The 20,195-nt window shown below is 47.0% G+C and overlaps 1 protein-coding gene across 1 annotated transcript; it reads right to left on the reverse strand.

The window, feature by feature from the left end:
• Positions 1-1,456: 1,456 nt before the first annotated feature.
• Positions 1,457-18,367, reverse strand: P3H4 (prolyl 3-hydroxylase family member 4 (inactive)). The gene is made up of 8 exons (XM_081166478.1): positions 17,293-18,367; positions 9,453-9,602; positions 8,472-8,643; positions 7,489-7,617; positions 5,943-6,088; positions 4,283-4,366; positions 2,852-2,996; positions 1,457-2,322 (listed from the first exon to the last, which is right to left on the reverse strand). Exons 1-8 carry the CDS (start codon positions 18,145-18,147, stop codon positions 2,303-2,305), a joined length of 1,701 nt encoding a protein of 566 aa, XP_081022604.1. The 5' UTR covers positions 18,148-18,367; the 3' UTR covers positions 1,457-2,302.
• Between the last annotated feature and the right edge of the window lie 1,828 nt (positions 18,368-20,195).

Below are 20,195 nucleotides of genomic sequence, written 5' to 3' on the forward strand. Positions count from 1 at the left end.
CCATTGTATTCACCCTAAAAATGTCCCAGTAAGGTAATCCCACATCAAAGGCATGACTGAGGCTGAAATTTTAAAAAAGGAGAGAGATCTACCTGGGAATTTCATGATGAATAAGGATTTGAACCCAGAACTCCCTGGTTTAAATGTTCTATCCACTGAATAAAGAATATGCCTGGCTCACACCAAACAGTCTGAGACTCCTTCTTGTGCTCAAGTTGAAGGTCACCCACAAATGCAAAACTGGATCCTGTTCATCTTAACAGCTGGGTGGTTTTAAGAGGTGGCACAAATATTTCGTAACAAGAACCAAACAAACCTCTCTCTCAATCCTTGCAATTCCATCCTATTCACACAGAAGTCTGTAGTAAAGATCGTGGGGAGAGCATTTTGCTCCGAACTTGCCGGATACCTAGTGGAGAAACGTTTATCTCTCCACCATTACATACTGGAATAACACAATAATAAAATGTTTTGTTAAAACACAAGGAATGCTTCCAGAGCTGGTTTGATCAAAGCTCAAAACTGCCACCTGGTGGAAAGCTGAAAGATGATGTTTCACCACAGACAATGGCAGATCCTCTATTAAAACAGCTGATGGGGATTCAGCTGGGGTGCGAATGGGGTCATAGCTATACCTGTCTGGTTCAGGAGCAGACAGAAACCTGTCCAATGCATTTCCCATTTTTGAATGAAACCTGACAATCCTTTAATTTCTGAAAAGCACAACCACTCTTCTTCCTCCGGTTGTTGGTGTCTCCGCCCCACTCCAAGAGAAAGCTGGGCCTGTTATTTTGCCTTGCCCATTACAGCCAAAACATATCTGATAGCACTTGTTTTGTGGCATAGAGCACAGATGGGGCTCGTCAACTTGGGAAAGGAGCCCATCTAGGAGAAGGAAAACTCTGAGCCTAAACCTCCAGCCATAAAGAAGGCTGATCGCCGAAAAATTGATGCTTTTGAATTATGGTGTTGGAGGAGACTCTTGAGAGTCCCATGGACTGCAAGATCAAACCTCTCCATTCTTAAAGAAATCAGCCCTGAGTGCTCACTGGAAGGACAGATCCTGAAGCTCAGGCTCCAATACTTTGGCCACCTCATGAGAAGAGAAGACTCCCTGGAAAAGACCCTGATGTTGGGAAAGATGGAGGGCACAAGGAGAAGGGGCCGACAGAGGACGAGATGGTTGGACAGTGTACTCAAAGCTACCAGCATGAGTCTGACCAAACTGCGGGAGGCAGTGGAAGACAGGAGTGCCTGGCGTGCTCTGGTCCATGGGGTCACGAAGAGCCGGACACGACTAAACGCCTAAACAACAACAACAAACCTCCACTGCCTTGCCACACAAAATAATTACAGAGGAAGCTCTTATCTAAGCCGTAAGACGGTAAAGGGTTGCAGATCTTGGATAACAGGTCTTTAAAAAAGAAAAAGAACCAACACACTCAGAAGACAGTCATAAAAGAACTGGGAGGTATTTTATTAAAATCCAGCTAAAATTGTAACAAATCTGTACAATGCAAGAAAAAACAAAACAAATTAAATTAACTGACAACAACATTACAAAGGCAACTCTGTGAGGTTTAAAAAGGCACTTGACAAGCCAATTTGAACGTACCTATCGCTCTGTTTTAGAACCATGTCAGAAGGGAGCCAGCTCCTGCTGAGGTCTAGCGCACCATCTGAACAGTCAGTACCTGGCAAAACCAGAGCAATGCATGCTGGGAGCCTGGTTTTTAAGAGAGCCAATGTTCTGTGAGGAAAGGGTCAATGGCTTAAATTTGGTCCCACTGGGAAATCAGCACACTAAAAAACCCAGTTGAATAGCTCACTATCGTGTGTGTGTGTGTGTGTGTGTTTGCCTGAATAGCCAAAGTCACTGGCTCCCAGCATATCTGAGGTCACACTGGCAGAGCCCAGGGTGAAATCAGAAGCAGACACAGTGCCGGTCACCTCTCCCACTTTTGCATGGAGGTTTGTTACGAAGCAGGGCTCTCCTAGAAGCGAAGTACCATGGGGAAAAAACACAGCACCTTGGATTGGCTCAGAGGCACCCCATGCTCAGCCAATTGCGTTTGGGGTGGACTGGAAAATTCTATGCAGGAGGTACTGGGAGGTAGAAGACCCCCAGCCTTGGAAGAATCTTAAACAAGGGCCAGGAGGGTGAGGTTCCCAAGGCAGGGATCTTGTTGGAACACCATCAGGGGCGCATCTGCCGGTTCCAGACAGCCCACTTCAACCCTGGTGGGTGCAAGGAATCAGAGCACACACCCCTCACCTACAGAGGATGCAGGGACCACACCGCTCATTCGAGCCCCTCTGTCTCTGTGAACAAAGAACACAGTGCGTTAAAGGAGTCCGTCCTCAGCCTTCGCAGGTGCAGGTCTACTTGCCAAAATGTTGCTTGCACTCTCCAGAGAAGTCATGCCATGATGCGCGTGCTCACTGCTGCCCCCTCTAGGATCCATGCAGCATGCACAGAGTCCACCTGCCAGCTTCGGAACTCGGAAGCAAGAGGAAGGGGCCCGCGGGGCATGCAGGAGAATTGGCACAAACCCACCGGGGAGCCACGACAGCTCTCTCCTTTCCTATCCTACTAATGCTCTTTGCAATGCCTTCTGGGAGCTGCCCGGGCTCCGGAGCCAAGCTTAGCGTCGTCGGCAGGCGAACGGCTGGACAGACACACATGGATGGGAGCAGAGGCGGCACATTGGAGACACAGAGAGGAGGGTAGGCACAATGCCAAACAGGAAGGGGTGTGAAGGAATCCAGGAGGGAGGGTAGGAGTGTGGACACAGGACCAAGCCACACAGTAGGGAGAAAGGTCCGGCCTTTCAACGTTGCTATTAATAACCTTGGTCGGCCTTGTCGCCTTTCGATTTCGGCTCCTGCCACCACTGGGACAAAAACCCTTCTTCGTAGTCACCCATGCCCTCAAACTCGGCATCCGATGGCAGAGCCAGATCCTTCGCTCTCTCCTCACCATCGCTCACCTCCGCCTGAGGGAGGAAAGGAGAACATGTCACACAAAAGCAGAACAGTTTGAGAGGGCAGAGTGTGTGCTGCTTCCACAGAACGAGGAAACTGGGCGTAGAATCCCATATCAAAAGATTACCAAGTTTCCAGTCCACATGACTGTCAAAAAGTCATCAAATCACATGGATAATGCCTGAGGTAATCTCAAGAAGCTGTGGCAAGGTGGAGGTCGATTGGAACTGAGCTGACTCCTCCTAGTACAGTCGTACCTTGGATCCCGAACGCCTTGCAAGTTGAACGTTTTGGCTCCTGAACGCCGTAAACCCAGAAGTGAGCGTTCTGGTTTGCGAATGTTCTTTGGAACCCCAACGTCCGATGGGGCTTCCGATTGGCTGCAGGAGCTTTCTGCAGCCAATCAGAAGCCACACCTTTGTTTCCGAATGTTTTGGAAGTCAAAAGGACTTCCGGAACGGATTCCGTTCGACTTCCGAGGTACCACTGTATAGGCAAGCGGTGTGATATATTTATAGCAAAACATTATCTACGAATCAAGGTTGCCAACCTTTTTCTTTCTTTTTTTAGAAAAAAAGGTAGCACTGTACCAAGCTATAAACAATTAGAAAACAAAACGATGTTCCTAGCATTTCCTACGACATTCTGTTGCAGGCCACGTTAGTTTTATATGTATATTCCCATGTGTAAATAATATCTAACACCTTGGTAGATCTGATGGGACTATTGCCACAATAAATCTGCAAACTTTGCTGGTGCTGCAGGACTTGTTTTTGCTATGCCCTCTCCCGTTTTGTAACAAGATAATTGAATGCCTGCTTTTATTTCATATTTTATTTAACTGTAAAGTGCTGGGCTAAATTCTGCATGATTTTAAACCACATTTAATTGTATTTTTTACAGAGTGCCTGAATGAAGCTCATGGGCCCCTAGTGGTCTGCGAACCGTAGATCGGGAATGCCTGGCCTATCACCTTCCTATCCCCACTGCTCTTCCTGTGGCGTAGGTTAGGTCAGTTGATCGGCGGTTCCTGCAGCTACCTTTTTGACCCAGCCTTTACCTGCCTCTCGCCTCTGACAGGTAGGTGTGGTTTGGTCAAAATAGCCTGGAGAGTAAAATGGGGAGGCCCTGAGGGCTGGAGGTTGCCCACCCTTGGGTTCGCATTAGAGGGAGACGGTGTGTGTGTGTGTTTCTGGCCCCAAGGCACCCAGGAAGCCAGGATATGAGCTTGGGCCTTTCTCATAAAGCATTCTGGCAGCCGCCACGTCATCCTGCCTCTGGCCTCGTGGCCTCTCACCTCATCGTCTGGCTGGAGATACTGCCTGGCAAACTCCAACAGCTTCTTCTGCGCAGATGTCTGGTTGTGGTAGCGCAAGGCCTCCTGTGAATGAGACAGAAGTCAGTCGTCGGAGGACGGTAGGGTGGGAAGGGAGGCCCCTTCCCCCCTCAGCTACCTGACAAGAGGCTTTGCCCACCAAGGAGATAAGCTCCATAGGCAGAGCACGAGACTCAGGGCTGTGGGTTCGAGTCTGACTCTGGGAAAAAGATTCTTGCGCTGGAAGGGGTTCCCTTCCAACTCTGCAATTCTAAGTATGAAAACACTTTCCCAGCTGCTCTGTTAATTCAGCTCTGGGCACTGCACATCTGAGCACAGAAGCCCGGATCTTAGCTTTCATTTTAAAAGGAAGGAAGCTGCAAGACTGAATGGCTTGAAAGTCTGGAGCCGACAGCTGCTGAAATCTCCAAAGGGGCTTGCGAGGTTTCCAGTGGTCATGGGGCTGATCTTTGGCCCTCCCCGTGACAAGAGGAAGCAGGAAAAAAATGGGCAGAATGTGCGTAAGAATGCACAATGAGATGCTCTGCACAATAGGTTGCACAATTTCTAATTTAATATAGAATCATAATTTTATTATTTATACCCCGCCCATCTGGCTGGGTTGCCTCAACCACTCTGTATTTTTAACGCCAAGGGACAGCGTTCTCTGGGATGTTGGAAACTTAACGTACCGTATTTTTCGCTCTATAAGACGCGCTTTTCCCCTCCTAAAAAGTAAGGGGAAATGTGTGTGCGTCTTATGGAGCGAATGCAGCCGGAGGCACTGCTTAGCGCTCCCTTTAAAGAGTCGCGTGGAGCGTGTGTGCGGCTCTTGGGGGCTTTACCCCGAAGAGGGAGAAGGGCAGCCCCTCAGTCCCTTCTCACTCCTCGGGGAAAAGCCCCCAAGAGCCACACACACGTTCCATGCACTCTTAAAGGGAGCGCGGCTCTTGGGGGAGCCTTCTGCCTTAGCTGCACACAGCCTCTTCTAGGCAGGGGAAGCCTTTATCCCGCTGCCCGGGAGAGGCTGCACACGGCTATCCCATAAGCCAGGACAGCAAGAGGCTATCCCAGAAGCCAGATCCCTCTTGCTGTTCTGGCTTCTGGGATTCAGAATATTTTTTTTCTTGTTTTCCTCCTCCAAAAACTAGGTGCGTCTTATGGTCTGGTGCGTCTTATAGAGCAAAAAATACGGTACATTTGGTTTTGCTGCAATGTTGTTGTTTAGTCATTTAGTCGTGTCCGACTCTTTGTGACCCCATGGACCAGAGCACACCAGGCACTCCTGTCTTCCACTGCCTCCCGCAGTTTGGTCAAATTCATGCTGGTGGCTTCAAGAACACTGTCCAACCATCTCGTCCTCTGTCGTCTCCTTCTCCTTGTGCCCTCCATCTTTCCCAACATCAGGGTCTTTTCCAGGGAGTCTTCTCTTCTCATGAGGTGGCCAAAGTATTGGAGCCTCAGCTTCAGGATCTGTCCTTCCAGTGAGCACTCAGGGCTGACTTCCTTCAGAATGGATAGGTTTGATCTTCTTGCAGTCCATGGGACTCTCAAGAATCTCCTCCAGCACCATAATTCAAAAGCATCAATTCTTTGCAGCAATAGGCTACTCCTTAAGCCAGCCCCCTAGTCACGCCCTTACCGGTCGTGGGTTGAAGTCGCCTTCCTCCAGGTGCCAGCGCTCCCGATAGAAGCGGTAATAGACCAGGTTCTGCTGCATGACCTCATCCCCGGGGTCAAAGAGCATATAGCTAGCCACACTCTGCACAGCATTCTTGATATCATTCACTGTGCAGAGAGAGAGACAGACACACACACACACACCAAATTAGTGGGAGAAGCACTTCATTCACCCATTGTCTGTTGGCGAGAGCATGAACGCAGCTCCCACCTTCATATCAAGGATGACTGATGGGCAGCATTTGGTGATTTTGCTATTTTATATTGTTTTGATTGGTTTGCTTTTTTTTGCAGAAATGTGCTGGTCTTTGGGGGGCTTTGGCCCAAAACGCAGTTTATAAATAAGTCATAATGTAACATACACATCGTTTGGGAGCAAGGTGAAAGGGGTAAGGGAGAAGAGAAAGACAGGGATAAAAATGTCCTCTAGGCCAGCTGGCATGTTGTGAGCCAGATCTAGCCCCCAAAGTATTTTTAGCCCCAGCTGGCCCTACTGACAGGTTACTCTGGGTGTTCTAATCTCGCCCACCCCACCCCCTGACACCATCTCAGTCTATGACATCACCTAGATGCAACTGTGGATATATCTGCAACATACGTTTAAAGCACTATTATACCACTTTAACAGCCAAAACCTTCTGGGAACTGGAGTTTGTTAACGGTGCTGAGAGCTGTCAGGAGAACCTATTTCTATCGAGAGAATTACACTTCCCAGAGTTCCATGGATACAGGGATCAACTGTCAAACCACTCTGGGAATTGCAAAAACATCAGAGAGATTGGGATGCCACAATGAGTGGAGAAATAGGAAACTCTAATTCTCTTAAGATGTTAGGAATTTGATAAAGCTGGTAGACTGTTTTTATCTTCTGTTATGCAGGTGGCATTCTGCGGTTTGGGTGATTTTTCATTTGTTCTTAAACATTTTTTTTTTAAAAAAAAATATGCTGCTTGATTGCAGTAAAGCCTCTAAGCAGCTTACAAGAAAGATTACAATAATAAAAAGCCAGTTAATGTGACAGAAGAAATTCTCATATAAGCATTTAATGTGGGTGAAAATATTTTCTTGATTGTTTCTTGTTGTTTTTGTTTTGATGGAAAAATCACTTTAAAAAATAAAAGCCAGGTTTTAAATATATATATTTAAAAATACATTTAAAGATAAGCTTAATTAACAGTAAAAAAGAAAGAAAAGAAACACACATGTCAACATCTAAGGCACAGTGAAGGTGTCAAGTGGCAGGGAGTTCCAAAGTGTAGATGCTGCCACACTGAAAAGATTGATTACTTACAAGTGCAGAATGAGCATTTTGGTACTTGGAACAGTGCCAGTTCTGCAGATTGAAATGGAGTGTGTGGGGCACAGGACAAGAAAGCTCTGCCCTGGGATAGGGGTGAGGAGAAGAGGGAATGCTGGCCAGATCCTAAACTAGAGAATTCCACAATAATCTGCTAGTTACCCAACCAACCCTCCCCGAAGCAACATTCCTCCCCACCCTGAGGACTCACACTTGTAATACGCAAACTGAAGGTAGTGATACATCGTGGCCACAAACTTCTCCACAAAGTAGCCGCCTACATTTGGGATCAAGTCGGTTTCGCAGTCTACTTTGCACTGCAGGACATCGACAAAGTGATCTGGAGGGAGGGTGGGTAGAGGAAGGAAGGAATCCACAAGGTTAAACATATATATCAACTGATGGTTGCCAGGTAGCTCCAGAGATTTTATCACCTTTTAACCATTTATGGAATTGTCTTCTGCAGCTAACTTTTAATTTGCTCAACAGGCAAATGTATGCAGCTGTAACAGCCTCCCCACTTTTCCAGAAGCCCAGGTATACTTCCCCATACCTACCCCCAAAGTTTCCACTTTCCTTGGATATGTCTGGGTTTGGCTCCCATTTAGCTCTCTCAAAGGAGTGAGCCAAGTTGAGACCTTGGACCAAGTCATAGTTTACCATGACAAGAATGGATGATCACACATAAGTTTGTGGATGCCTGTAAAAGGTAAAGGACCCCTGGATGGTTAAGTCCAGTCAAAGGTGACTATGGGGTTGCGGCGCTCATCTCACTTTCAGGCTGAGGGACTAAACAGCTTCTGGTGCAACAGAACACCATGACGGAAACCAGAGTGCATGGAAACGCCGTTTACCTTCCCGCCACAGCAGTACCTATTTATCTACTTGCACTGGTGTGCTTTCGAATTGCTAGGTAGGCAGGAGCTGGGACAGAGCAATGGGAGCTCACCCAGTTGCGGGGATTCGAACCGCCAACCTTCCAATCAGCAAGCCCAAGAGGCTCAGTGGTTTAGACCACAGCACCACACTGGACGCCACCAGAAACAACCACCAGGCTAATGAGAGCTCAGAATAGATCAAGGACAGACTGCCATGCCTACCTGAGTTGACCTTCCCTCAGTGGCCTTCCTTTGTTGTGATGGCAGCCATCACTGCCCTTACCTTTAATGGCTGCCCCTTCCCCAGTGCCCTCACCTGCAATGGCGGGGTAGAAATCCTTAAATTCACGGAGTTCGTAGCTGCCTTCGCAGCCAGTCAAGCAGTTCTCGTAGGTCTTGTAGTACTGAGACAGGGCGTGCTCCATGTCGGCAATGCTGCTCCGGAAATCTCCAGCGTTGTAAAGTTTCACCGCTCGCACAAAAACAGTCTGAAAACAGGGAGGAGGGAGACTGGCAGGTCAGGTTGAACAAAGAAGCCCACAGACCTGGAACTTAACAAGGAATGGCCATAAAAGGGTGAAGCCCCATTGAGCCTTCTTTTTCTTCTCTTAATTTAAAACAGGTTTAGGCTGTCATTTTTAAGTCCAAAGGCCTTCCAAGGCGGACTGCACAAGATAAAAACATACATATATATTATTATTCTTTATTCATTCATTGACTTTGTATGCAACACAGTTTTTGACCAAACTGAATAAACACAGCCAAGTCCACTATCATATTAAACTGGGAGAGGAATCCATTTATTGAATGAACCATCATTCTCCAATATCAAATTGCCTTCCTGAGGTTCTGCCACTTGTTGGCAGAGGGGAAATGTTCTCTTGGTTCTTTACACACCCAACTCTATCCAGCTCCCTATTTTGTTCATTTTCCAGCCAGATAAGCACTACAGATTGGTTCAGTCTTGTTTTCGGCTCACAGAGGCTTGCGGAAACCAGCAGGCCCACCCTCCACAACAATGGACACCTTTCGCCTGCCACAAAACCCCTGATTCTTTGCCCCCTTGTACATCCAAGCCCTTGAAGGCAGGGATGGGGAATAAGAGGCCATCTGGACGTTGTTGGGACTCCAATTCCCATCAGCCTCAGCCAGCGTGGCCAATGGCCAGGGATGATAGCAGCTGGAGTCCAGGAGACTTTCAGAGCTCTCCTATAAGGCTTCCGACTGTGGTCCCGCTCCAGGAAATCAGCTCCCTCTTTCCCCAGCCACCCCTGAAAACCTCCCTTGCTCCATTCACCTCATAGGGCTGTGCTTCCAAGTCTATGAGGTACTCGTCCACATCGACCATAGTTTTGTAATAGTTCATGTACTTTTGGGTCATCTCGTGCTTGGGGTTCTTCTGAAGGAACGTATGAGCGGCCGACACGGCTTTTTCAATCTTATTTGCCTAAGGAAAACAAGGGAAAGTAGTTCAAGCAGAGGGCTTCATGCTTTCCAGACCCAGGGCCCTAACCTGCATTTGGTGGGTCCACTTCCAAATTTATTTTACCATATATGGCAATGCTGCTATTTAATTTGGCTATTTCCGCATATTCCATGACCTTGTACTGCCACTCTTCTACTGTTGGCAATTGTTGTTGTTTCCAATTCGACAACAGGGCGATGAAACATTCCAAAAAGAATGGGAAAAATTTATGTTATACATAGGATAAGGTGAAATAGTGAAATCAGTAGAATGGAAATAAATCTCATAATGGGAACTTAGAAGAAACTTTATTGGATGTTAAATGACAATACGAATTAAAATGTAAAATAAAATCAAGGTAACTAATTGTATCTGTAAATGACTATAGACAAACAACAAGACGTGTATATACAGAAAGATTTATTTGTATATAGACACTGTACGGATAAAGTTGAAAGAAGAAGAACAACAATATACAAAATCGATAAAGACAATGCGAAAAACTTAGAGATGACATAAAAAAGCCAGAAGAAGGAAGGAGAGAAGTCAACCCTTAGGAGTAAATGTAAATGAAAAGTAATGTGTATATGTATAATATGTAATCATAAAATCAATAAAGATTATCTTCAAAAAAAAAAAAAATGCTGCTGTTGCAATCAGGATTAGATCAGGTCGTCATTCAGTGAGAGGTGCTAACCTACCACCTGAAGACATATGTGGTGGTGCCTCTCAAGACGAAACTAATTCATTCCGCGAGTTTTGTCGTCTTGCGATTTTTTTCGTCTTGCGAAGCACGGTGTCGGGAAAGTTTTGGAAAAGCTTCAAAAATCACCAAAGTCTTTTAAAAACTCAAAAAAGGCTACCACACCGCGTTCTATGAGTTGCTCCTCGAAGTCAAGTCGCAACTGTATTAGCGGTGTTAAGAAAAAGGAAACAAACTTGCAAGACATTTCCGTCTTGCGAAGCAAGCCCATAGGGAAATTCGTCTTGCAAAGCAGCTCAAAACAAAAAACCCTTTCGTCTAGCGAGTTTTTTGTCTTGTGAGGCATTCGTCTTGCGAGGTCCCACTGTGGTTTAAGGCCCTCCAGATGTTATTGGGCTCCAGTTCCCATCAGCCCCTGCTGGCAGGACCTATGCAAAGGCAATTGCGGTTCTTAAGACTAGGGACTGGAACAAAGTTTTGAAAATTTTCACTAAATATTACGCAGTTTGCACCCTCTTTGAAACAAGCGCAGACTGCAAGGGATTGTGTGTGCACTTGTGGGATTGCATTGCCCCAGATCCTTAATTTTCTGAAATTGACCTAAATGTTTTCGAAACAATTGGTCCCCTTTTTATTTTTTCCATACAAAATACTGTCACTAGCTTCAGAACACAACTAATCCCCATTCCTTTCTGAAGGGGAGGTCGGGCTGTTTTTGGTCTAGAAGCAAATACAGTTGTACCTTGGAAATTGAACAGAATCCGTTCCGGAAGTCCATTTGACGTTCGGAAACCAAAGTGCAGCTTCTGATTGGCTGCAGGAAACTCCTGCAGCCAACTGGAAGCTGCGGAAGCACTGTCAGACATTTGGCTTCCAAAAGAACGTTTGCAAACACTCACTTCCGGGTTTGCGGCATTTGGGAGCCAGAATATTCGACCTCCAAGGTAGGCCTGCAATGGCTTTGTTTGCATCTTACGGCCTAGAAATGGGCTCTTTCCTTCTTGGGCAGGGGAAGAGGAAAAAAAGAAAGAAAGAATGTCATGCTCTTCATGAAATACTAATGGAGTGTGATCACATAGCAGAGCCATTATCTGGAACGAAAGTGTCCCCTCTGAGATTATGCAGGCGAATAAAAGGACGGTGAAACCTGAGACACAACATAAAAAAATAAGTTATAGAAAAAGAGATAATGGCTTGCATACCTTTGTGCTCAGAGGAAAGCAATCCCTACAAACTGGGAGTTTTAAAAAGCAGACTTCCGTACCCATTAAACTAAAAGCCCCTGAGTCAGCAGGACAGAACTGCCAGGCTGCCATCCAGTGCCAACACTTCGAGTTAAAAAACGCATTTGCCACCAACAATTGCATTCTCTCTCTCTCTCTCTCTCTCTCTCTCTCTCTCATCTGAAAAGTTCCACGAAGTTCATGCCTGCTCTTCTCATCATGGTGTCAAATGCCAGGATGGTGACGTGGGAAAGAAGGCTCACCACTGGGAGCATCTCATCTGTTCCAGAGGGAAGAAAGGAGCTACTGTATTCAGGGTGCAGAAAAGCACAGGGACAACCTACTATCTCTGCTGGTTTTCTTGGATTCTCCTCCAGGCCATTTGGTTGCACCGGGAAGAGACATGCGGATTTTCAAAACCTTTTTCTTTTCTTTTGCCCTCACCTGTCTAAAACAGCCCTCTCTTTAGCCAATTCTGCCCTCGCTTTTTTTTAAAAAAAAATAATGTATCTCTGCAAATTTTCCGGGGCAAGTTTTTTTTTTTTATTGAGAGAAAGTTTCTAATGAGGTCTGGAAACTGGGTTGTTTTTTTTTTAAAGTAAAGTATTAAAAACCTAAGTTATTTCCCATAGTAGTAAACCTGACTTTACAAAGGCCATATATGACCTGGTTTTTAAAAGTCCTATTTCCGCCTGCATGGACTTCTTGACAATACAGCCGTATTGGTTTTCAAATACCGTATTTTTTGCTCTATAAGACTCACTTTTCCCCTCCTAAAAAGTAAGGGGAAATGTGTGTGCTTCTTATGGAGCGAATGCAGGCTGCGCAGCTATCCCAGAAACCACTGGGCAGCGATCCCTCTTGCTGTTCTGGCTTCTGAGATTCAGAATATTTTTTTTCTTGTTTTCCTCCTCCAAAAACTAGGTGCGTCTTGTGGTCTGGTGCGTCTTATAGAGCGAAAAAGACGGTACCTTAGTTCTCGAACGTTTTGGCTCCTGAACGCTGCAAATCCAGAAGTGACTGTTCTGGTTTGTGAACTATTTTTGGAAGCTGAACGTCCTACAGGGCTTCCGATCGGCTGCGGGAGCTTCCTGCAGCCAATGAGAAGCCGTGCTTTGGTTTCCGAACGGAGTGGAACGGCCTTCTGGAATGGATTCCGTTTGACTTCCAAGGTACGACTGTACTGGCAATGAGGCTGGGAATACAATGGAGAAGGGACCCTGCCCTTCCAACAGACCTCTTTCAACGCTTCCTCTCCATGGGGCCTCTGAATATACTTTGCGGGTAGACAGCAGAAGGGGCTTAATTTGAATCAGAAGGGTCGTAGGTGAGAGGCAGGGCATCAGCTATGCATGCAGGAGGTCTCACCTTGGGATGCCAGAAACGGAACCCAGGACCTTCGGCATGCAAATCTCTATCCCTGAGCTACAGTCCTTCCCAAAGGTCAGCAGCAAAGAGGCGAGAGCAGTGCTAGAAACTCAGATATATAAGCTAATTGCCAAATGGCACCTTAAACATAGGTTGCCTTCCTTCGGTTCCTTCGAAGGAATTGAAAAGACTGTTTATGTGCACTACTAGAGCTGCAAGGATCTGCTTGCCCAGAGTTGGAAAGGTGACAAGATGCCTATGAAGATGGACTGGCAGATGAAATTAATGAACTATGCAGAGGTGGCAAGACTGAACGGGAAAATCCGAAATCGGGAGGATCAAAACTTCAGCAGAGAATGGGGCAAATATAGATTGTATTTAAAAGAACGCTGTAAACACTTTAACTCTTTGGCAGGCTTTAAATAACCCTTGCAATGTTACAAAGACTTTGGACACAATGGGAGACTGCAATTTGGATGAATTTCTAATATGCTGTTGACAAAGGTATTGAAAGAACCCATCGAATTGAGGGGGGAAGCCCTAAGATTCAGAAGAATCTTGTTTTAATTTTAATATCCACAAGAATTTCAGTTGTGTGAATGAATTTGTAAAACCAAATAAAAATTATTTTAAAAAATAAATAAACCTAGGTTGCGGTCGCCACAGCAGAATGCCTAGGCACCTTTTTTGCATTGCGATGATGATGATTTTCTATACCACTTTATATTTTAAAGGGAAAAAATTCTCAAAGCAGTTTACAACACATTAAAACCTCAAATAAAACAATCCAGAATAAAACAAATTCAAGCTTCAAAGAAAAAAATAATTCAGAGCCTTCTCCTTTTGCTTACCCCATATTTATTCACCTACTTACTTTATATAGCTGCCCCATAGCAGAACTACTCTGGGAAGCCAGTGTGGTGTAGTGGTTAGCGTGTCAGACCAGAACCTAGGAGATCAGGGTTCAAATCCCCACTTCAGTCATGAAGCTCACTGGGTGACCTTGGGCCAGACACAGCCTCTTAGCTTAACCTACCTCACAGGGTTGTTGTATGGATTAACTGAGGGGGGGGTTGAACCGTGTACTCCTTGGAGAAAAAGGTGGGATATAAATGCAATAAATAAGCTCTTCTGCTTACTTGCTTAAGAGAGCTGGAGAAGCCAGCTAGATGGAGATGTCAGTTGCTAACCTGGCATCCAAAGATTTCCACAAGGTTGCAACTGGACCTGCGCCAGTCACTAGTTTCTAATACTAGGCAAGAGAAACACAATTCAACACCCACCCGCCCCGTCTGTGTGCTTTCTAGCAGGTGCTGGAGAACCTGGATAGGAGAGACTGTGGAAAACCCCCCAGCAACCCACAATGAGGCCTACTGCCCTCCTGAAACCAGCCCACCACATCTCCAGGCTCCTCTAGACCAGGCTTCTTCAACCTCGGCCCTCCAGATGTTTTTGGCCTACAACTCCCATGATCCCTAGTTAGCAGGACCAGTGGTCAGGGATGATGGGAATTGTAGTCTCAAAACATCTGGAGGGCTGAGATTGAGGAAGCCTGCTCTAGACCATGGGTAGGCAAACTAAGGCCCAGGGGCTGGATCTGGCCCAATCGCCTTCTAAATCCGGCCCGTGGACGGTCGGGGAATCAGCATGTTTTTACATGAGTAGAATGTGTGCTTTTATTTAAAATGCATCTCTGGGTTATTTGTGGGGCATAGAAATTAGTTCATCCCCCCCCAAAAAAAAATATAGTCTGGCCCCCCACAAGGTCTGAAGGAGAGTGAAAAAGTTTGCGGACCCCTGCTCTATTTCATGTGATGTACATTGCAGAGCACACCCCCAGGCCCAAAAGTGCACCAAAATCTGGAATCTTCCCAAAAGTCTAGCCGCTTTCCCAGCATGATTTTGGTACATGGACAAAGGGTTAAACAGCCTGGAAACTCCAGCCAAGGAACAACAAGTCCGGGGAAGATCAGAAGTGAATCTGATCATCTCTCGGCAACTGTGTCCACCTCATCCAGGAGTCTGGAAGCTGTGGGACGTGGCATCTGAAATGCCTCTGGTCCAGGAAAGCCAGGGGAGGCCACCTCATTGGTGAAGGAGATTTGCGGGGTGGGGGGAGAAAGAGAAGGGGAGGAGAGACCAGAAGCTGCTGGCAAAAGGCACCGCTTTGCTCATCTAACGCTCCTCCTGGAGGCCCAGATTTAAAGAGCCAGGCTGTCTGGATTAAGCTACTTAAAAGGGAAAGGGGGGGGGGGAGAAGGAAAAAGAGGCAAAGCAAAGGAGGAAGTGAACAGTTTCCTCACTCTCAATGTAGCACCTTTCAGGTTTGGAAAGGCAGGGATGGGGAATAAGATGCACGCAGCACACTGTTCAACAGTTCACAAAAATCCCAGCACGGAAAGCGCATAGGAATGAGCACAAACTCCTCATCTGCAGATTGTCACGTCCGAGGCTGTTGCGAAGCCTCCCAAATAGAAGGCTGTCAGGGGAGGTGACTGTTTCACGCTAATACGGGATACATGTGAAACTTGAACGAAGGATGACTTGGGAGTGCTGAGAGCATTGGGGCTGGTTGGGGGGGGGGCTTGCTTGAGGCAGGTCTGTCTCCCGCTCTTGACTTGCTCAAAGGGCCCTAAGCAAAGGAATGTCTTCAGAGGGAAACAGCACAGATCTTGAACTTCCATATTAGAAATACTGTACAGCGGTACCTTGGTTCTCGAACTTAATATGCTCCGGGAGTCTGTTCGACTCCTGAAATGGTTCGAAAACCAAGGCGCGGCTTCTGATTGGCTGCAGGAGCTTCCTGCACTCAAGCGGAAGCCGCGTTGGAGGTTTGGCTTCCGGAAAACGTTTGCAAACCAGAACACCTACTTCTGAGTTTGCAGCGCTCGGGAGCCGATTTGTTCAACCACTAAGCCGTTTGGGAACCAAGGTACCACTGTACTGTGTGCCTGTACTGTTTCATTGTAACACATAATGATCATTCATTTGGCAGTGTGTGTACACGTGTTGAGTAATCATAGCCTGCGAAGACCATGAAGTGTGGTGCTCTGGGAGGGGAATCTACATGAAACAAATCACACAAGTGGGTTTTTCATTCAGGGGACAGGAACTGGCTATAGTTCCTTGACACAGTAACCTTTCCACACGCAGGCTTCAGTATCACTGCAGAGCAGAAAGCACCTTCCCTGAAAGCTGGATAGCTCAGTTGGTTGGAGTGCGGGAAGGAAGGCCATAATATGAGAAGCAACACATAGATAAGGTCCCCTGATGTGCACTGGAGGGGCTGGCGGAAGTAACAGGCCTTGGATGTTTTCTACTGATCACTTTGAACCCCAGATCCGAAGAAGCTCTGGAAACATTAGCTGAGAAAGAGGCTCCGGTGCAAACCTGGAAACCGAACAAGAACTTATTTTGCTCTTAGAAATATTGAAGGGCTTCTGGGAACACAAGAGTACTGAGAAGGCCCTTAGATACTCTGTGGTGGCATCTTTTAAAGAAATGCATTGTCTCCAGAGGAAGAGATGTGAAAACCCACATCTGGCAAGAAATCCCTTTGTCTAGAAACTTTTTCTGCCTAATATCTGATGGTTGGGAACTCTCTGTAGCCAACAGGGAATGAAAGGTGCATTGTTTCATCTCAGGACTATTCCAATCAGTTCTTCTTTCCTGTATTTCAAGGGTAAGATCTGCCCACTCAAAACAGATGTCCTGCCTCTGCTTTTACTAAAACACACCAGAGGTCTACCACCTCTGGGGACCATCAATACTTCTTACAATGCTTAGGGGTCAGCAAACTTTTTCAGTAGGGGGCCGGTCCACTGTCCCTGAGACTTAGTGGGGGGCTGGACTATATTTTGGGGAGAGAAAAAAAAGAACGAATTCCTATGCCCCACAAAAAACCCAGAGATGCATTTTAAATAAAAGGCCACATTCTACTCATGTAAAAACACAATGATTCCTGGAACGTCCGTGGGCCTGATTTAGAAGGCAATTGGAACCGGCCCCTAGTTTGCCTACCCATGGCTTACAATATTTAAATCTTAAAATTGTATGGCTGGAAGGGATCTTGGGGATCATCTAGTGAGTCCAACCCTCTGCAATGCAGGAATATACGGCTGTCCCATAGGGGAGGATCGAACCTGCAACCATGGCATTATCAGCACTGTGCTCAAACCAACTGAGCTACCAAGTCTGTCTACCATATACAGTACTTTGAATATTATGTTTGTATGTCGCGTAGAAGTTGTTCTATATACAGCGGTTGAGAAGTGATTTTAATTCACTAATATTTTGATTGAACCGCAATTAATTGACATGGTTTCCGAGGAAGCCTCGAGACGCCCCCCCCCCCTGCGCGCGCTCCCCATTTGCTCACCTTGAAGAGCGCGTAGTGCAGGTACTGGTAAGGGGTGCGGCGCTGGAAGTCGCGCAGGGTGTCTGCGGGCGGGTAGCTGAGCTGGAAGGCGGGCAGGCTGCGCTTGCACCTCCGCAGGCACGAGGCGCGCTGCAGGACGAGCCCGAAAAGCTCCATCTCCCGGCGCCACTCATCCGCCGCGCCCCCGGCCGGCTCTCCAAACTCCGCGCCGGGCCGTGCGCCCTCACCGAGCGCAGCGGCGGCGGTGCCTTTCGCGTCTTCTCCATGCGCCGGGGCGCCCTGGACGCCCTCTGCAGGCTCTCCAAAAACGGCACCCTCTCCAAACTTCTCGCTGGCGGCGCACTCCTTGTGGCAGTGCGCCTCGCTGTCCCGCAGCAGGCGATGGAGGCGCAGGCTCGCCTCCAGGTAGCGGACGCTCTCCCGCCAGTTCTCGGCCTCGTACTGCTCCAGCGCGTAAGCGTAGGCGCTCTGCAGAGGCATCAGCTCGGCTTCGGGGAAGCCGCGGAAGCTGTACTTCTCATACTGCGCGCCGCCTTCAGGCGCCGCCGTGGCCAGGAGCACGAAAGCCAGCAGGAGCCCCCGGCTTCGCCGCTCCATGCCGCCCGCACAGCCGGCGGCTCGGTGCTCGAGAGCTGCTGCCCAGCCGCTTGGAGGCCCATCGGGAGTCTCCGGGAAGCAGGGGGAAGGAAGGAAGGCGGCGCGGGACAGCCCAGGCGGATTCCGCAGGGTCTTAGCGCGGCCCGGGATAAGTTGGGGGCTCCGCCCACCACTTTCTTCCTCCATGAGTAGGGCTGGAGTTCTGGAAAAAGTGAGGCCGATCAACACTATATGATCCCGCGCCCTGAACTGAGGCATCCCAGAAGATACCGAGTTGACGTTGCTTGTTGTGGGAGAGACCAAGGTTCTCTTCTCCTAAGACCTTATCTTGCTGCTTGGCATCATTCATGACGGATCGATAGATCATATTTGTACCCCAATCCATTCAGAACAATGTGTATGAATGACAAAAAAGAAATGCAATGCAAAGTTACATCACAGCCTAACACAACAAGCAAGCTAAAAACAGTCAGGGAAAAGCAGGTCAACAGCAATGTTGTCAACCCAAAGTCTAAAGGAAGAGGCCTACAAACAGATAAAGAACTATATGACTTTGAGAAGCCCTGTAGGAAGCCCTGTATAGGGAAGTTTTTAATGTTTGATGTTTTTTTGTGTTTTTATGTTTTACTGGAAGCTGCCCAGAGTGGCTGGGGAAAACCCAGTCAGATGGGCGACATATATTTAAACAAAATGGTAGCAGCTCTGTGAGGGGAAAACTGCAGTTCCCAGGGTTCTTTGGGGGAGTCGGGCACACTGAATGCACTTTAAATGTATGGTGTGGATGTGCCCTGCGATTGGTGGGGCAGTGCCCCTTTTTGCACAATTGACCAGCCCCCACTGCACCCCATAGGCAAGCCAGGCACTTCCAAACTGTGGCTGTTTTGCAGGTGGGATTCAATCGCAAATCCAGGCTGCACCAGTAAACTGGACCTAGTGCTCTTCTGAACCACAGACACAGCAAGCAACTAATAAAAGCAGAATGATGTGTGGGTGGTATAATAATAATAATCAGCATCATCATAATAATAGTAATAGTAATAATTTATACCCATCTTGGCAGTATACCACTCTGGATGGCTTCCAACAATATATTAGAAATACATTAAATACATTCATATACATCTGCAACTAATGCACTATGATTGATCCATGATGTGTTGCAAAACATATCTGCACCCAAACACCAGTCTGGATAGAACTCAAGCAGTCCAGTTCGTGCCAATCACTTGCATATTTATTTTATTTCTAAAAAAAGTATTACCGTGGTGCATAACAGCCTGTAGAGAGCTTCCTGGAGAGAAAGAGCACCTTCATTTGGGGCTCATTAGAAAATTGGTCCAAAAGAAAACTGCTGTGTAAGGGGCAAGTGGCCGTTCCGGCACTAGGACCTGAAGGAAATAGGATTCTTCTTGCCAGGAGCTTTTGTGCATTAGAAATCATTTCATTTGCTGTTTTTCAGACATATTTCCTGCTTTTAAAGTCTTTACAAACTGTAGGCTGTTGTTCCAGCTCAGTGGATGGGGTTGTAAAAACTTGTTTGCGAGCTCAAAAAGCTGCTGCCATATTCAAGATGGACAGCTCCACAAACAACTGCTTGGCAGGGGGATGGGGAAGTTTGGACAAATTCTAACAAAGGTTTGAGCACCTGGAATACTTTGGGTCAGGGTATCTAGCGTGGTAACCACCATGTCTGACCATTGGCTTTCCTGACTGGGGCTTATGACAGAGTTGGCATCCCAACAATATTGGCACCACGTTGTGTTTTTAATTTTCTGTTGGGAGCCGCCCAGGGTGCCTGGGGAAACCCTGTTGGATTTACTAACAAGCCCAGCCAGATGGGCAGGGTATAAAATAACAACAACAACAACAACAACCCTCTGACAGACGCACACGCGTGCGCACACACACATTGGCTCGCTGCCTCCAGAGAAAGTCTGTGAATTGCATCTTCTTTGCTTTCTGCTGCAGCCATCCAAATATGTGGCTGTAGCGTTGCCTTGATCTCACTTTTTAATAGTTTCTGGATGGAAATAAAATGTCAGTTTGAAAAATACACTGATCCTAAAGTCCAGGAAAGAGATGGACAACGTCCTCTGCTGTACTCTTAATAGGAACTTGAAAACTAGGTCAGAGAGTTTGTATTGTCTGAGGGCAAAGCGTGGTTCCAGTTCCTGGCATGATGTACAGAGCTCCCATCTGTCCCTTATTTTAAGGTATGGTAGGCAGCATAGGTTTTTTTTAGCCCCTTCCTGCTTGAAAGCCACAGCCCGGTGGAGCGTATTTCAATAGTCTCTTATTCTTTCCAA

Source organism: Podarcis bocagei, assembly GCF_964188305.1.
Source record: "Podarcis bocagei genome assembly, chromosome: 13".
Taxonomy (NCBI): domain Eukaryota; kingdom Metazoa; phylum Chordata; class Lepidosauria; order Squamata; family Lacertidae; genus Podarcis; species Podarcis bocagei.